This window comes from Coenobita brevimanus, chromosome 28, assembly GCF_032717465.1.
Source record: "Coenobita brevimanus isolate Jiangsu-jjx chromosome 28, ASM3271746v2, whole genome shotgun sequence".
NCBI classification, from domain to species: domain Eukaryota; kingdom Metazoa; phylum Arthropoda; class Malacostraca; order Decapoda; family Coenobitidae; genus Coenobita; species Coenobita brevimanus.
The window spans coordinates 29,705,065-29,722,720 of NC_136981.1; the positions used below are offsets into that span (position 1 = coordinate 29,705,065).

Genomic DNA, 17,656 nt, shown 5'->3' on the forward strand with positions numbered 1-17,656 from the left:
CTGGATATTATTAAACATTAGTGGGCACTCCTGTGGAAGATTGTGCCGGGTTGATAGGTGAAAAACTGAGTCTCTGATGCATTAAAAACAACAAGATTATTTTCACCCCAGTCAGAGATACGGACCAAGTCAGACATTAGGTGTGCCATAGCCTCATCCCTTGTTTGTTGAAGTAAGTGCTGAGATGGACGTTGCATTGTGCTACTCAATAAAGAGGGCTGGTTGTTCTGCATGACATGCCGTCGTGGTATTGGGAACAATTATGTGAAGTTATATCAAAACCTGTCCATGCATGTGGAAGTTACAGAGAGGACACAAATATAGGTATGGCTGTTAAGCAATACAACACCCAACTTTGTTTGAGCCTCAAGTTTGACCTTGACCCTGGGAGTATATGGTTGGTTGTTATGCGTGGACCACCGTCATTGTATGAGGAACATTTGTTTGATGTTATATCATAATCTGCCCATGCATGTGAAAGTTACAGAGCAGACACGAAATTGCAAACGACCTTGTTTGAGCCCCAAGTGTGGCCTTCTTCTTAGGAGTAGATGGCTTATTTTTGCGCACGACACACCGTCATGGTATGGGAACACCTGTGTGAAGTTACATCAAGATCTGTCCATGCCTGTGGAAGCTACAGAGCTGACACAAAATTGCAGGCGGACTGATGCACTGGCATACTGACAGAACAGCACAAACCTATAGTCCCTCACCGGTCCCAACACACAACGTGTGTCAAGTTCGACCCAGATTGGAACAGGTATTCATTAGATAACGCAGTGGCCTAAACTTTGGCCATGGACAATGACCTTGATCTTTGATTAGTTTCAACAAAATGATTCACTTTGTTTCAGACCCAAACACAATATTGAAAAAAAAAAAAAAAAAAAAAAAATCTCTCCACACTGCATACATGGCAAGCTTGATGTAAGTTAGAAAAAAAAAATATTCGTGACAGAAAACCGCGACCCGAAGCTGACTTCGAGTCGGAACCATAACATTTGACTGACATGCGTCGTAGTCCAAACTTTTCTTTTCAGTCCCATTCAAAACATACTGCATATGTCACATTTGATCCAAAGTAGATCAGACATTCATGAAAATTTTGCTAAGGTTCACACATGGACTTATTACGTGAGAACTCGCACTAAATGAATGTAACACCTAACTCTGCTAACGTATTAAAAAGCATGACTGCATAAAAACTTTAGCCAGGACCCACGAGGCCTTCCCCCACTCCCCCACGCAGGGCGTGACCTTTGGGGATGTCACCCTGGTCCAGGCAGAGAAAGAGCATTGTGTAAAATTTCATGTTCCTGGGTAAAAAACTATGGCATTGTCCCACCTCGGGGCCACCCCTCGTCCTTTAGGGGTGATCACTGGGGATCCCACCCTGCCAAAAATGTGGCTGGGGTAAACACCTAGCATTATGCGGCGTTTCGTGTGCCTTGGTTAAAAACTAGAGTGGCTTAACTGGGATGCCTGGGGTCCATCCTTTCTCTCATGAGGGTCAACCCTTGGTGGTTCCACCCTTCCAGAACAAGGCAGGGGTGAATATCTATCAATGCACAAATTTTGGCCATGCATAACGACTCTGACCAAGCCATCGGAGGTCTCACCATGCTTAAACCTGGCGCAAGTAAAACGCTACTACTGTGCAATAAATAGTAATCCTTGGTAAATAACTGGCCGTGCTTAAAGGTTTTTGGTCGGACACCCAGGGGTCACCATCCCCGTGAGGACACACACTGGGGGGAAGTCCACCACTGAGTAGTACAGCATTCCATTTTCTTAACACTCCTCCCATAAGGCTTGATCCCCATTCTTCAAAAAAGTACAGTAACTCCGTGAGGGAAAGGAGGGAGCACCACATGTCTAGAAAAGCAGTATATTTGGCATCCCCTGTGAGTGTGACAAATATGTCTTGTTTTCTGTGGACTTAAAGATGCCAACAGTCATTGCAATACATACAAATGCTCAAGGAAATTCCACAAACTGACTGCATTTGGTTAAAAAAATGTATTAGGTATGTGAGGCATAGCACCACAATAGCTGCAGTGACAATGGATGATGTGCTGAAGAGAACCAGGTGGATCTAGAAGACACATGCTGGCCAGCTCCGTATTTGTCCACTTGTGATATAGGGACCTAAACAAAACAAGGCTACAGCAGAAGATCCGTGTCATCCTTCTCTGAATCAGTACAGGCACAAAATGCAACTCACAAGCAATCCACTCTGACTTCACAGCGATGCTGCCGGTCACCTGAACATACAGGTCAGTTTTTTAGGTGATACCAAAAATTTCACATTACCGTTTTCATAACGAATAACCATGCATACTACATCATAATTTCTTTACTCCATTTATATATTCATAAAACTGGCACTGTTTTCCCTCATAATGTATTGAATTAAATGGTGTAATATGCAAAATCACTTGTGAAGAAGAGGTGCCAGGAAATCTCCAAAGCCATTACAACACACACACACTGACTCATATCAAGAACCTCACTCTCAAAGCGCAGACAAACGTCCAGTACATCAGCAAAAAAAAAAAAAAAAAAAAAAAAAAAAAAAAGTATCCGGCAAAATGGACCAGATTCCTGAACTCCAGGTTAAAACCCAGTTGAGCTTGCTGTCACAAAGACCAATATAACACACACAATATTAAGAACATTTACCTACCTCCTTCCTTTGGCTCTTATGTTTCATCACCGCTTTCCTCTAATCTCCTCTCTCTCTCTCTCTCTCTCTCTCTCTCTCTCTCTCTCATTCCTTATCTCCAGTACAACAATATAGCCTGCCATCAATCTTCTCTCGCTATCCACTGCCTTTTAAGTATTGGTCCTCTCATGTCGCTCTCTTTGTCCCCTCCATTTTCTCACACAAGTTAATCACCATCATCATCATCATCATAATCATAATCATCATTACTGTGTTTTCCAGATTACAGATAAACGGAAAAGCGATATATTAATATGATTATTAATAGTATTACGGTATTGTTATCTTTTGTTGAGTAATATCATCTGGAATTAAAAGGAATGAAAAATAGAAAAGAACGTTATGGTAATGAGATGCTTAACTCTCCACCACCTGATAATTTTCTATGAGTGTCAATATGAGAGGTGACTTTTAAACCTTTCACAGAAATAAAACCATTTGAATTATATTCAGGCTACTGTCAGATGATTAACTCGGCTTTGAAGAGAGGCTTTCTACTTTGGGAGCTCAGTTATTAATATAATTAGCCTCATATGCTCAATCAGGGTGTTCTTATGAGATTATTATAATTGTCTAGGAGTAACAAGAATAAATCTCCGGCGGAGAAATTTGAGCTGAATAAGTCGTCTGATGACTGTTTCTACTTGAGGCCAAGGAAATTAGCTGCCATACCTGTGTACTATGAGAAGTCTCCCTTACCCTGTATAAATCGTCTGGGTCAACAATAAATTATATAGATAAATGAATAAATAATGAAATAATGAAATACAGTACATATATTTATATTTATATATAAGTGTGTGTGTGAATCACCCTTCTATTTCAACCATAAATAGATATCCATCCTCCAACCTTTGGTTTCCTGTGGTGTTTCTTGGCCGTGCAAGTTCGTTTTATGTAACCTAAAAAGAATTAAAAAATAAAAACCTCAACCATGAAACGACAGTTCCCAAATATTTTTCCTAACTAACTGAGTGAAATAATCAAGTAGAATGCTTTCGATTTCTCCCAAGTGAACGAAGTAAACCTGAAAGCTGATATTCACCAGCAATTTCCCGACGAGATGAAAGAACTGAATCAATGAGCTACTTCTTACTTAACTCTTTCTGGTTATCCTACGCTCTTTAATATTCCACTCTCTCTTCTATAATTCCAATCAAATTTCTGGTAATCTAGCACCCATTCAAGCATTACACTGTCTCTCGCAGCACTCCATCATCCCTTCCAACATTTAAACCTCCATATCACATTCCACGATCTAGCATTCTATTCTCCTCGTATTCTCACCACTCCTTACCCATTTTCCTCATTCTTGCATTCCATCCAAACATCCATTTCCAACATCGCTTCCTTCCAACCAGTCCAACCGCCTTTGCTTCCACTTTCCATCCTATATCAACCTTCTTGCCTTCCAATTATCCCTTTATTCCAACCTCCCGACTGTCCATTGTCTCTCTTATTCCAGCTTCCCTGTCATTCATTTTCCCATTTGCTCTAACCTCCATCCCCCCCGCTTTCCCCTTTACTTCAGCCTCCATCCATTTCGCTATCCCCTTTACTTCAACCTCCAACCGTTCCATTTTCCTCTTTACTTAAACATCAATCCCTTCCTTTGCCCTTTTGTTCCAACTTCCTATCCTTCCACTTTCCCTCTAATTTCCAACCTCCATTCCGTCTGTTTCTTCCATTTTCCAACCTCCCTCTCTTCCACTTCCCTTTTTATTTCCTCCCTTTCTCCCACTTCCTTTTTATTCCCTCCCTCTCTTCCACTACCTTTCTTATTACCTCCCTCTCTTCCACTTCTCCCTTATTCTAAGCTCCCTCATTTCCACTTCCCCTCTTATTTCAACCTCCATTCGTGCCACTTTCCTTCTTATTCCAACCATCGCCCTTTTCTCCGTTTTTTCTGTGTAAATTATCGTAAGCAGACTGGAATAATCTGTCGTAAACTGTTAAGATCTTTGAAGCAGTGTTAATGGTGATAATTATGGTCTCCACGCTGTTGTGAAGACCTAACCGTATTTGCTCCTTTCTTTCTTCTTGCTTTCTTCAAAACTACTTTTTGGTTTTCTATCATACCTTTATTTAGTTGGTAATTTACAGTACTATGAGTTAGGTAAAACTGTTCACTGGACGAATACACCGGCACACTTGTTCTTACTTTTTTTTTTCCTCTTAGTCTTTATTTACTTACTATTTTTGGGGTGGAGGGGAACCGGAAGTCAACACACACACACACACACACATTTTATGAAATATGGCACCGCGAAACAGTAGGGTTTACCTGCTTTTACTGGGAGGGGTTGGGACAGTCACCTCTTTTGAGCGCAAAATTTCGTTGTTAATTGTATGTTCACACAAATTCATTTATCATCATAACCATTTATATTGTTAAGTCCCAGTCCCACACTGCCACAGGCTAAAAATAGTACTGTACAGGAAGGACGTTGCCCAGCGAGCTGTTCTTCCTATGGTCAGCCTCTAGGTGTGCAGTAGACAAGAACAGCTGAGGCTAAAATAAACACTGGCTCCTTAAAGTTCACTGTCTTTATTTTACAAGTAATTCCACTTAATGCCTTCCAACTTCTCTTCACTGTTCTCACAAGGACTGGAGCTATACACACTTTACTAACTGCAATTACACTTAATGCTTGACAACACAGTTAGTACACTTAATGCTTGCTAACCCTTCACTTATTACACAAGTGCCGAAAATAATCTTCACTGACAGTAATTACACCCAATGCTTGACACTTCACTGTTTTCTCAAGTTCCAGTGATATACAAAATCTCAATAACCAGTCACTGTTTGCCACTGTTTTCACAAGTACCAAAAATATACAAACTTCACTGACACTGACACTGACACTGCACCAAAACCGACTGCACTTCACTCAAACTGACCTGACACCCGACTAAACTTGTAATAGTTGTTGTTGTTGTGATATTCGTCCCAGATCAGACTGGGACACGGGCAAATAAGTGAGCCCGTTACAGGTGCGCTAGCATGCGCTGCTCATATTAGCGAGGAGGGGGGTGGCGACTGACCACCCGCAGCAGAAGTTCCATCGGCAAACGGGCAACAATGGCAGAGGCATCACGGACATCATCCCCAGATGGCACAAAAGCACCTCCCAAATGCGAGCGGAAGATGTCAGTGACAGGACACCTTAGCATATAATGAAGGAGGGGCTCCGTCTCCCTCTCTAAGCAATGTTCACACGAGTCAGGTTCCACCCCAGTGATCTGCTTATAACATAAAAAGCCAAGCCGCAAGCGCCTGAGCCTCACAAGCAAAAAATTTGGCAGACCTGGGGGGGGCTGCAGCTGGGAGTATGATGTAGCAGCGGCATACCACGTGGCAGAACGGGAGCCCTCTGATACCACTAGCCTATGCTCTTCCAATGACAACTGCCAGATTGTAGCAGCGAAAGACTTGACAATCTGAGCCCGGCCTCTGCCGAATGGGAACGTGATAGCAGGAAGGGAACACGCAGAGCGTGCAGCCTCATCCGCCAACTCGTTCCCGTGGATGCCAACATGCCCCGGGAGCCAGTGCAGGACAACAGATGCACCCCTGCAGACCAGGAGAGAGGCGAAGGTGTAAATCGCCAACAGCAAAAAGACATTATCCTTGAGGGAGAAGGAGCGAAGACCCATGATGGCAGAGAGCGAGTCCGAATGGACGACCACACGGCGATATTGATGGTGGTGTGCATGCCGCAAAGCCCCCAGTATAGCCGCCAGCTCTGCCTGGAACACAGAGGCCCCCTGTGAAAGCCGCCAAGACTCCACCGTGTCCCCAAAAATGAAGGCCGCCCCTGCAGCACCATCAGCCGCCACAGAACCATCGGTGTAGTACACAGCCGATCCCGGAGATCCCAGAGCCGCAACCCGGCGGAGACCATCCTGACGGAGGAGGGCAGGGATGGTGCCACGGGGCTTGGCACGTGCTGGACAAATCAACTGGAATGGGGGAGGCTCCCATGGGGCGGATACTCAAACCCAGCAAAGGGTGCATCAGGGACCTGGCAGATGGAGTCAGCAGCCCCCATGTCATGCAACATAGCAACCGTTGCTCGAGCCCAGTCTCGCCGAGGGGCCGGGTCAGGAGGGCGTGACAAGAGCCTCAGGAGGAGAGCAGAGACAGGGAGAGTGGGTCTGCGTGTGGTGTACCAGCTGCAGAGTAGTTGCTGCAGCACGGAGCATAATTCTACCCCTCAAAGATGGGAAACTGCTCTCCAACCTCAGATTGACCAGCCGGGTCCAAGGAGGCGCATGCAGAATGACCCGCAAAGCGTCATTCTGCATGACCTCAAGAGACTGAGAAACCCGCGGGGCAAGACCAGTCAAGCATATGGCACTGTAATCTACCAGCGACCTAATAGCGTGTGTGTAAAAAGTTCTGAGTACCATATAGGAGGCCCCCAAACTCTTCTTGGAGAGGAAGCGAAGGGCAGAGAGACGCGTGGACGCTCGCTCACGCAAATAGCGGACATGGCTCGCAAAGGTGAGGTTACTATCGAACCACACCCCAAGATACTTGTGGACGGCCACGAAGGACAGCTGGTGACCCCCCAGCACGAGTGGAAAATGTGGGGGAAGGAGGCCAAAAGGCAAACACTTTGACTTGGCAAAGTTGATTTTGAGGCCAAGTTCTGAGCATTTGCCATACAACCTGGCCAGAGCCTCGTTCGCCTGGGCAAAGCAGTCCCTCCTGGTAAAGATCAGGGCCAGATCATCGGCATAAGATAAGAGGGTGACCCCACGACCGAAGTCTACATCAAGGAGCCCCTCCACCAGAACGTTAAAAAGGAGAGGGCTCAACACACTCCCCTGAGGAGTACCATTCTGGTAGTCATAAAAGGGGGAGAGACGCCCCTGAAATCGGACTCCTGCTGAGCGACCACAAAAGAAGTCACTAACCCATGACAAAGCTTACCGCCCACCCCCCGAGCCGCCAGAGCCTGCAAGATGACCGCAGGGCTTGCCAGCTCGAAGGCCTTCTCGAGGTCGAGGAACACCGCCATCCCCACACCACCCCGAAGCTCCCCAAGGAACGATGCAAGGCAGTGAGAAGCACTCCTGCCAGGATGATAAGCAAAGATCCTTGGGTGAAGCGGACCCAGTCTCCATGCAAGACGCGCCCGCACAACTCGCTCAGCCGTCTTGGCAATACAGCTAAGGAGGGAAATGGGGCGCATGGCACCGGGAGCATTTGGCTTCGGGATAGGGTGAATAACAGCAGCCTTCCACAAACTCGGGAGACGCCCTTCAGACCACGAGAGGTTGAGCAGACCAAGAAGCCGCTCCATACCACAATCTCCCGCGTGTGACAGGATGGAGTATGTCAGCCCATCAAGGCCTGGAGCAGTGTCCGCCCTGCGCCGCAAAGCTGCCAGCAGCTCCCTACTGGTGATGGGGCAATCGGCTGGGTCAGACTGATCACACGCCGCCTGGACAGCCACAGCACGAGAGTCGGACAATTGCTCTTGAACAGCCAAGACTGATCGCGGGAGATTGGAGGAGGCGGAGCGGTCAGCAAAGTGCTGAGCCAGGCGGTCGGCCTCTGCAACAGGGTCGGGATGAGAAGGCGGACGGGAGGGACGTGGACCAGAGACGGACCTGATTCTCCTCCACATCTCACGAAGTGTGGAGTGAGAATCAAGGGTGCGACACCATACAATCCACGCCTCCTCCCTAAGGCGACGCTTCTCCGCAAGGACATGACGAGACACGGCAAACAAGCACCGGCGGCACGGCGAAGTGCGGCGCCGCCGGTACTGTCTGCGTGCCGCATTAAGCCTGCGGTTCAGCTCTTTGACCCTATCGCAGTAGAACCAACCGTCCCGGTAGCACCTTGCAAAGCGCTTTCGCAAAGGGATGGCAATAGAAGCAGCCTGCCGAAAGACAGCGGCAACCTGATCTGCACAACTCTCTAGGTCCAACGCCGGGGGAGAGGAGGAGAAAGCGAGAGTGAGGGCCTTATCAAAGGCTTCCCAATCTGCCCTGCCCACATCCCACCGTAGCGGAGGCGGCTCGAAGAGAGGGAGGGGAGGCAATGGCAGGTCCACCACAATGGCAAAGTGATCGCTCATAAGGTAGGGATGGAGCGACCACACAGTGGAGCCTGCTAGAGGAGTCGAGAGGAAGGCCAGGTCCAGCCGACCTCCACGGACATGTGTGGGTTTGTTGACATCATTCAGCAGGGATACACCACCCACCTCCTCCAGAGTGATGGAAATGTGCCGACCTGCCTCGTTGGAGGGGAGAGGCGAGGACAACAGAGCATGGTGTGCGTTGAAATCGCCCCCAATGTATACCGGCCCCCCGGCAGCCTGGGAGAACAAGTCCCCCAGCTCCAGGGCTGCCCGAGAACTACGGTACACATTGTACACAGTAAGGGGCGACCCCGCCAAGTGAAGCACCACGCCCTGGACCTCCACACCATCTCCACAGAAGGGAGGGGGTACACAGCTAGTGAAGGCAATGTGGTCACGGATCAGTATGGCACAGCCCCTGGACACACCACGCTCACGAGGGAGGAGATGGGCGGTATAACCCGCCAAACGAAAGGAGGAGCCCTCAGACAGAAGGGTTTCCTGCAGCAGAATAAGATGCGGGCGATCTCTGACGGCCACCTCTTGAAGGAGGGGTAGCTTGCTCATTGCCCCAACACAGTTCCACTGGAGGAGGCGAAGGGAGACGACCTCCCCGCATCCAGAGACAGACTGAGGCGGGGATCGCTCGACCCCCGAGTCAAAGGAGGAGTTGATGGAAGCACCTGAGGGGCAGACGGGAGTCGGGGAGTGGCAGGAGTCTGGGCACGACGGGGCCGAGCCCTGACCCCAGCCCTGGACGCCTTCTGTGCAGTCGTCCATGTGGGCGAGCCCGACTTCCAAGGGGTGCGAGGAGGCCTGCCCGAGACAGGAGCAGGGGTCCCTCGCCGCTTGCCGACGCTCCACTCCAGCCACCTGTCGATCACAGCCACCAAGGGGCCTGACCCCAGCTGAACCCCCAAAGCCCGAGCCACTGCACTCGTGATGGCCTCCGCCATCTGAGCCCCAAGGTGACGCAGCTCGTCCTTGGTAAATAGCGGTTCCTCTGGAGTAGACGCCTGAGACACTGGCGCTGTCACAGGAGCCGCCCGGGAAGGAGGAGGTGAGGGCACCCGAGCCACCGGGGTCGCTGGATGGTGAACCTCTGCCACCGCACTGGCTGTCCTCAAAGCAGGTGTCAAGGGGGGAAAGGCCGACTCGCTCAGAACCGGTGGGCCTGGCTCCTGAGAGCGGCGCTGCTGACCCCAAACAAAAGTGCCCGGGGGAGCGGGTGTCGCTATCGATGCCTGTTGCTGCCGCACCCAAGAGACTTGCCCCTCCCTGCCCTGAGTCACCCTCTTCACCCTCGCAGGGCAGCTGGGATGCCAGGCATGGTGAGCGCCTGCACAGTTGGGACAGCGGGCGGCGACCGGCTCCTTCGCCTTGAACCTCGCAAGGCACTGCTCGGTTTCGTGGGAGCCGCTGCACATCCCACACACCACAGGTCTGTTGCAGCTCGCACGGTGGTGGCCAAACCTCTGGCAGCGGAAGCATCGCAGCGGCTCTGGAGTGTAAGGGCGCAGCCAGTACACACCCCAGTTCCCCAGATCTAGGGAGGGAACAAGAGGGCCCCGGAGGGTTACGAACACCTGCAGCGTCTCCTCCCGAGTCCTCTGGTGCTGACACCTGGTCGCCTCCTCTACCAAGTCGTGTTGGAGCAGGATGTCCACAGGCATACGGCGAGGGTATCCCATCACCACGGCCTTGGTGACCTGTCCGCCCCGTGTTAGCTCTACCACCTTCACGACAGCTGCCTCGTCCTCTGCCACCGCCTTGAGTTGCAGGTATGCCTCCTCTGTTGCTGGAATCAATACACAGCTTTCGTCCCTCCCAAAACGATTGGTCACAGCAAGACCCGGCAGCTGCCTCTCCAGGGCCGCAACTGCGTCGTAGCTGGTGGTGTAGCCCGGCTGCAGAGGAACCCTGAAAGCGGGGAAGGAGGAGCGGGGAGGAGGGGGAGCTGCCACCGACACAGAAGGGCGAGGTGCAGGTGGAGGCCTTTTTGTAGCAGGCGCTGAAAAACCCTGGGCTGCAGGCTTGGTAACGGGTGAACGCCTAGCCCTGCGAGTTACAAGGGTAAACCCCTCAGCACTCTCAGAGGCATCAGCATCAACGGCGGGATTGGCAGCGGTAGCAGTGGTGGCAGAAGGAGCAGTGGTGGGGGCTGGAGACAGAGGAGCAGGCAGAATCACGTCCATCCCCTCATGGCGACGGGCGACCTTCCTGGGTGCAGCAGAGGAGGAAGCAGAGGAGCCAGAGACAGGACTCCCTGGACAAGCCCGATCGCCAGCAGATACAGTTGAGCTGTCTCCTGATTCATGCCGCACCCTCTTCTTTCCAGAAGTTAAGCACTTCTTGCCCTTGTCAGTAGGTGGGTGGGTGACCGATAGTGAGACACATCGAATTGTGGCAACTCCTGGATGGGTGACCGCAGCCATACCCTCACCCAACGCCCCAGGAACCGTCCCAACCCTATCTCCAGCAGTGAGGACTCTAGCAGAAGGATCAGGTATCGGGATCCTCGATGGCAGAGGATTCCTCGAAGACCCTGGGGGTCTAGACCTAGCCTTGCCTGCCATGACAGACAGGCAGAATCACTCACACAGGCACGCACACAAACACAAACAAGCACACAGAAACACAGGAAGGAGCCTACCTACTGTGGTGGAAACTGCCCCCCCGCTAGCGGAGGGCGAGACAGCCCCTGCCACAGCCCCGAAGGTCTTGCCTACTCCTAGCCCTAACCAGAGTTTTGGCTCACCCCTGCAGCTTCCTATAACCACCCCGACTACGGGGCCCCCTTGTGTACCAGGCCTGCGCCTGGAAACCGCGGGGTTCGGCTTCGTACCACGTACCAGGGGAACACTAAGAGCCGGAAAGGAAATACAGTAAGAGGCAAAAAGAAACCACTGAAGGGCGAGTGCGCACAAGCGTGAGCACCCCGGTACACAACAGTGGCTGGAGACCAAGGCGTGGTCAGGATGAAGGCGGCGAGCAACGACAGCAACAACACCTCAAAGCACTGTCGAGAGACAAGAAGGGCAGAGCAGCTCGATCAACGGCGAACCGGAGAGCTGTTACCCTTGTTGAAACAAGACAGGAGCAGGAGATGTTGTCAGTGTGGAGGCAGGCAGCAGAGTGACTTGTAATAATATCTACCCATCTTATATAAGCTTGCATTATTCGAGAAACTTGAACTTACGGTACGAGAAACATCTCGAAGATACGAGACTACCTAACTGGCAAATCCTCTTTCATGACAGTATCATACAGTTCTAGCGGATATAGAGGATTTTTATCATTAAATCATTATAAAGCTAGATTATACGTTTTGAATTTCCCCTTGAGGATGACTTGTTGAACTGCAGAAAACTTACAATATGTTGTTGTTGCACTAACGTATCCTAGCCAAGTCTTGCCCTTTATATATGTCAGTGTGTTGTAGGTGTGTGGAAACCATCTTGCACTCCTTGGGAATGTTGGCAATTGTTACTTTTTAATCTTGTAGCTGTGGCAGGTTTCCGTGAGCTAAATAAAATAGTCTCGCGATAGATACGAGAAATACGGAGTTCGTAATTTACTAAGAAATAAAAGTAAGGACGAAAGTGTAGGAAACCCGTCATGTCTGCGAGTCATTTATGGCTCTCATTAAAAATGCTTCTTTAGCTTCTTTTATCGCTGCTGAATGCGCTCTGCAACGTGGCGTACAAGTTAACCACAGCTGGTGTTAACGAATGACTCATAATTAGGGCTTGAGTGCACTATCACAATCTCAGTTTTGCCTTCAAAACTACAGTTTCTCTTCAGCTAAGGAAGTTGTTTGGTGGTAGCAAGACTAAATGATACGTGACCGCAGTTAACGGATATATCGTAATTTCTAAAGCCATAATTATCGAGCGTCTCTCTTTCGAGCTGATCAAAATAAACTCATGGAAGGAAGAATGAGTATGTCAATGACATCACTGTACTGTACATAAATGTATAAGTATAATGGCTTGAGTTTCATTCGACCTTCCCATCTCTCTCTCATCTCCTTCATCCCTCTCCAACTGTCTCCTCTCATCCTTCCCCACCGTCCTCTATCTCCAACCATCCTACTCCCACAGTTTTCCTTCCCCCTTCATCCATTTCATTCCCTTCACCTTATCTCGCCCTTTTCCTTCATCCTCATTTATTCTTTTCCCTTCTCCCTCAACCCTCTCGTTCCTTTCCCCTTCATCCCATCCCTTTTTTCCCCCGTTATTCCCGTATTTCCCTTCCTTCTCTTCCCATCCTCTCTCCCTCCCCTCTCCGTCCCCTCCCCCATTCGCTGCCCTCTGCTCCCCGCCATCTCATCTCCTGCCACACTCCCCTCCTTTCCCTCTCCTTCCTCCTCCCTCCCGCCGTCCTCTCGCTTTCCACGTTCGTGGAATTCCTCCATTCCCATCTACATTGGTCCGTATCTCACTTGGTATATTGGCTCGTTAACAGGTCTTCACACACCCACACTCTCACTGCCCGATGCACCCATACTGTCTCAGCCTTGCTCATCCGCACTCTCATTGCCTCACACATAATACTCTCACTGCCTCACACACCCACAGTCTTACTACCCCACGCATTCACACACTCACTGCCCCACGCATTCACACTCTAACATCCTAGATCTTGTCTTAGCTACATCAGAAAATGTAGTGAGTAATGTTATTGTAGGAGAAGAATTTAGTACAAGTGATCATCGCATAGTTACATTTAACATTAAATTCAGTGAAGACAGTGTCAAGGCCAGTTGTGAGAAAGGGCTCTCAACAGTGCCATCAAATTATGCATTCCAATGCGCAACTGAATGCCCGCCAAAAATTCTAAACCCAAATGGTGGAACTCCAACATTAAACATTGTCTAGAAGCAAAAAATCTTGCATATAAGAATTACAATACCACAAAGAGTCAAAGTGATAAAAATGAATACGATGTCCTTCGACGAAAAGCCAAAAAATTAATTAAATGCAGGAAGAAAAACCTTGAGACACATATTGCAAGTATCAGTAAATCAAATCACAAAGAATTTTTTAGGTATATAAGAAGCAAAAAGGTAATAACTCCATCACTCGGTCCCTTAGTCACAGATAACGGAGAGCACACTGATGATGAAACTATGATGGCAAGAATTCTTAATACTTTCTTCGCGTCAGTATTTACAACAGAAAATATACATACAATTCCTACTGTTTCCCCGTTCCTATAGAAGAGGGCAACATAATCACTGACATTAGTGTCAGCGATTGCGACGTACTGCTTGCAATAAACAAATTAAAAGAGAATAAAGCGCCAGCACCGGACAAAATATCACCACGTGCATTCAAGGAACTACAGAATGAAATATCAAAGCCTTTAGCTGAACTTTTTAGCTTATCAGTTAAGAGCAGTAAGGTGCCACATGAATGGAAGCTTGCTAACGTAACCCCAATATTCAAAAAGGGCAACAGAGCCCAACCAGAAAACTACCGGCCAATTAGTTTAACATCGGTGGTTTGCAAATTGCTTGAAACTATTATCAGAGACAAGTTTGTAAAACACTTAGAAACAAACAATCTCATAAAAGATCCGCAACATGGTTTTCGTAATAATCGCTCTTGCCTCACGAATCTGCTGGACTTTTTCAATGATATACTGAACATGTATGACGAGACTAAATCTGTTGGTGTGGTCTACCTCGATTTTCAAAAGGCTTTTGACAGAGTTCCACACAAAAGACTCCTTCAGAAGCTAAAGGCACATGGTTTCAGCGGCAGTGTTCTCGGGTGGGTAAAAGATTGGCTCACCGGACGATAGCAAAGAGTTGTAATAAATGGAAAAGAGTCAGACTGGATAAACGTTACAAGTGGAGTGCCGCAGGGTTCAGTGTTTGGTCCTATTCTTTTCTTAATATATGTGAATGATATTGATGAGGGATTGTGTTGTAAGATTACAAAATTTGCTGATGATACTAAAATAGGTAACAGAGCAGATACAGCACTGCAAAGACAGGCAATTCAGAGAGATCTTGATCAACTGTTTAACTGGGCCCAAGTCTGGCAAATGGATTTCAATATTAATAAATGCAAAGTGTTAAACATTGGCAGTAAAAATGTAAGAGCAAGTTATAGCATGAATAATGTCCAGCTTGATAGGGTAAACCATGAAAAAGACTTAGGAGTTATAATAACAAATGATTTGAAACCAAGCAAACAATGTACTGAAGCTGTGAAAAAAGCCAACAAATTGATTGGGTTCATAGGCAGAGCATTTGAATACAAATCCGATAATATCGTCCTCACTTTGTATAACTCCTTAGTACGCCCGCACTTGGAGTATTGCGTTCAGTTTTGGTCACCGTATTATAGAAAGGATATGGAAACGCTTGAAAGAGTGCAGCAAAGGATGACAAAGATGATACCTAGATTGAGAAATAAGCCGTACGAGGAACGTTTAGAAGCCCTGAATCTCTTTACCCTAACAAAATGGAGGATACAAGGAGATTTAATTCAAGTATTCAAGATATTTAAAGGACATGATAACATGGCTGTCGATAAATACTTCACAGTTGATCACTCGAACCACACTAGAGGCAATGGGCATAAAATAATTGGCAAACGATTCCAGTCGCATGAAGCTAAGCATTTCTTCTTCAATAGAGTTGTAAATATATGGAATAAATTTCCCTCCAACGTAATAGACTGTAATACAGTACAAACCTTTAAAGGTCGCCTGGATAAGTATTTGGCATCCAACCCCCAGCTTAATATGTTTACTCGTGAATAAAACACTTGTGTTTGTATAATTATCTGATTTATTTTATTTTAGTTTTTTAGAGCCTGGATCAATCTATTAAATGCAAATATAGTATATGCACAGACTAGGATATGCACAGATAGCCCTGAGTTAACGGTCACTACTCATACTGTACTTTCGACCTGTGATGGGCTGTGGATCACTGAGCGTCCCTGTTAGTTACGTGGCCACCATCGGGATTTTTTTAATGTACCAGGGGTCCCTGCTTCAGGAGGTGACTTGTTTGCATGTCCAGCATGGGGAAGTTCCTAGTCTCAGTGGAATGAATGGAGCTGGGGCCTGATTGACTGCTGCCTACCTTAATGGCACCAGGCAAGGCTGCCACACCACCCCTGAATATCCACACTGTGCACTGTGCAATTTCCACACTGTGTCCGCAGATGCCCCGTCAACTCAACGTACCCGTACAGCGACATGCATTAGTTATTTCTTTAGCCTATTTGATTACTCATTGTGCTTTACTACTTTCTCTTTCAGGTTATTCATACTGGTATCTCATAGATAATGTATTATAGAATGTAGCTTTTCCTTTTCAGTCTCTCCTATGAAATTTCCATGTCAATTTTTCCATGCTGCGTGGTGGTTTATCTCACTTTTTCTTGCCAGTTTTGGTTGGAGGGTTTGCAGGCGGGGGGAGCCTTCTTGCTTTACTATCCTTATCCTTCAGCATGTAGAGTTAGATCTTGTAGTCATAGTCTACTCTGTACAAAACAGCCTCGAAAGGACCATAAGGTCTGTTGCTGTTTGCTTTCCTTTGTACTCCTTTGTACTCACTGCCCCACGAATCCACACTCTCACTGCCTTGCACACCCACATTCTCATTGCCTCACACACCTACACTCTCACTGCCTCACACACCCACACTCACACTGCCCCACGCATTCACATTGTCCCTGCGTTGCACACTCTCACTCTCATTGCCTCACACATCCACACGCTCACTGTCCCAAGCACTCACACGGTCCCTGCCTGGTCCATCCACACTCTCACTGCCCCATGCACTCACACGGCCCCTGCTTTGCACACCAACACTCTCTGCCTCACACACCCACAGTCGCACTTCCTCACATACCTACACTTGCACTGCCTCACACAACCTCCCTTCTACCTCACAATCCCACACTGTCACTGCGTTGCACACACACACTCACAGTCTCTTGCACACTCACATTGTTGCTGCTCATTTACCTCCACTCGCACTTCCTCAAATACCCGCATTCTCATTGCTTTGCACACCCTCCATATTGCCTTGCGTACTTACATCCTCACTATCTCACGCAACCACATTATCTCTAACTAACACACCCTCCCTCCTGCCTCACACAACCACACTCTAACTGCCTTGCACACTCAAACTCCAGCTTCACAGATCGAAACTCTCACTCTCACACCCTCACCCTTACCATCCCTGATACTCACTCTCACACTGTCTCACACACCCACACTCTCACCCTCCATGGGGCGATTACACAGATAACGTAATCGATTACGAGTCAATAGCAATTTCATGATTGCGATAACGATTACGATTATACAAAATTCGAAAGTATTCGATTACGATTAAGATTATATGCTTGGGAACTGTGATAATAGTCATGACTTAAATAATATAAAACGTAAGACATCACATTGTTTTGAAGGCAGAGTGGTTTTGCTTGCACTTGTTTGTACTTAAACGAATTCATGCTAAATATTGTGGTTTGAGTTGCCACAGTATTATTACAGTAAATTCTACCAATGTCCTGGTATACTCTGTTAAACTACTGTACTGTATTATTACCTGTTCACTGCCAGACAATGTGCACTTCTTTCCTTTTCCATTTTGAGTTGTTAGTCAAAGATTTTGATACGACATAAACACCTGTTGTTTTTATTACACCCCCGTTTGTTTCTACGGCCGGTGTATTGTTTCACTAGGTGTGTGTTTGCGCGCGCGCGCGCTTTGTGTGTGTGTGTGTGTGTGTGTGTGTGTGTGTGTGTGTGTGTGTGTGTGTGTGTGTGTTGATCCAGTTTTAAATAC

General features: G+C 47.8%; 1 protein-coding gene across 1 annotated transcript; it reads right to left on the bottom strand.

The window, feature by feature from the left end:
• Positions 1-1,210: 1,210 nt before the first annotated feature.
• LOC145394773 (uncharacterized) lies at positions 1,211-9,396 on the bottom strand. Its single transcript, XM_080268553.1, has 4 exons — positions 7,876-9,396; positions 6,905-7,564; positions 5,777-6,694; positions 1,211-1,276 (listed from the first exon to the last, which is right to left on the bottom strand). The coding sequence occupies exons 1-4, from the start codon at positions 9,394-9,396 to the stop codon at positions 1,211-1,213; spliced, it is 3,165 nt and encodes a 1,054-aa protein (XP_080124679.1).
• Between the last annotated feature and the right edge of the window lie 8,260 nt (positions 9,397-17,656).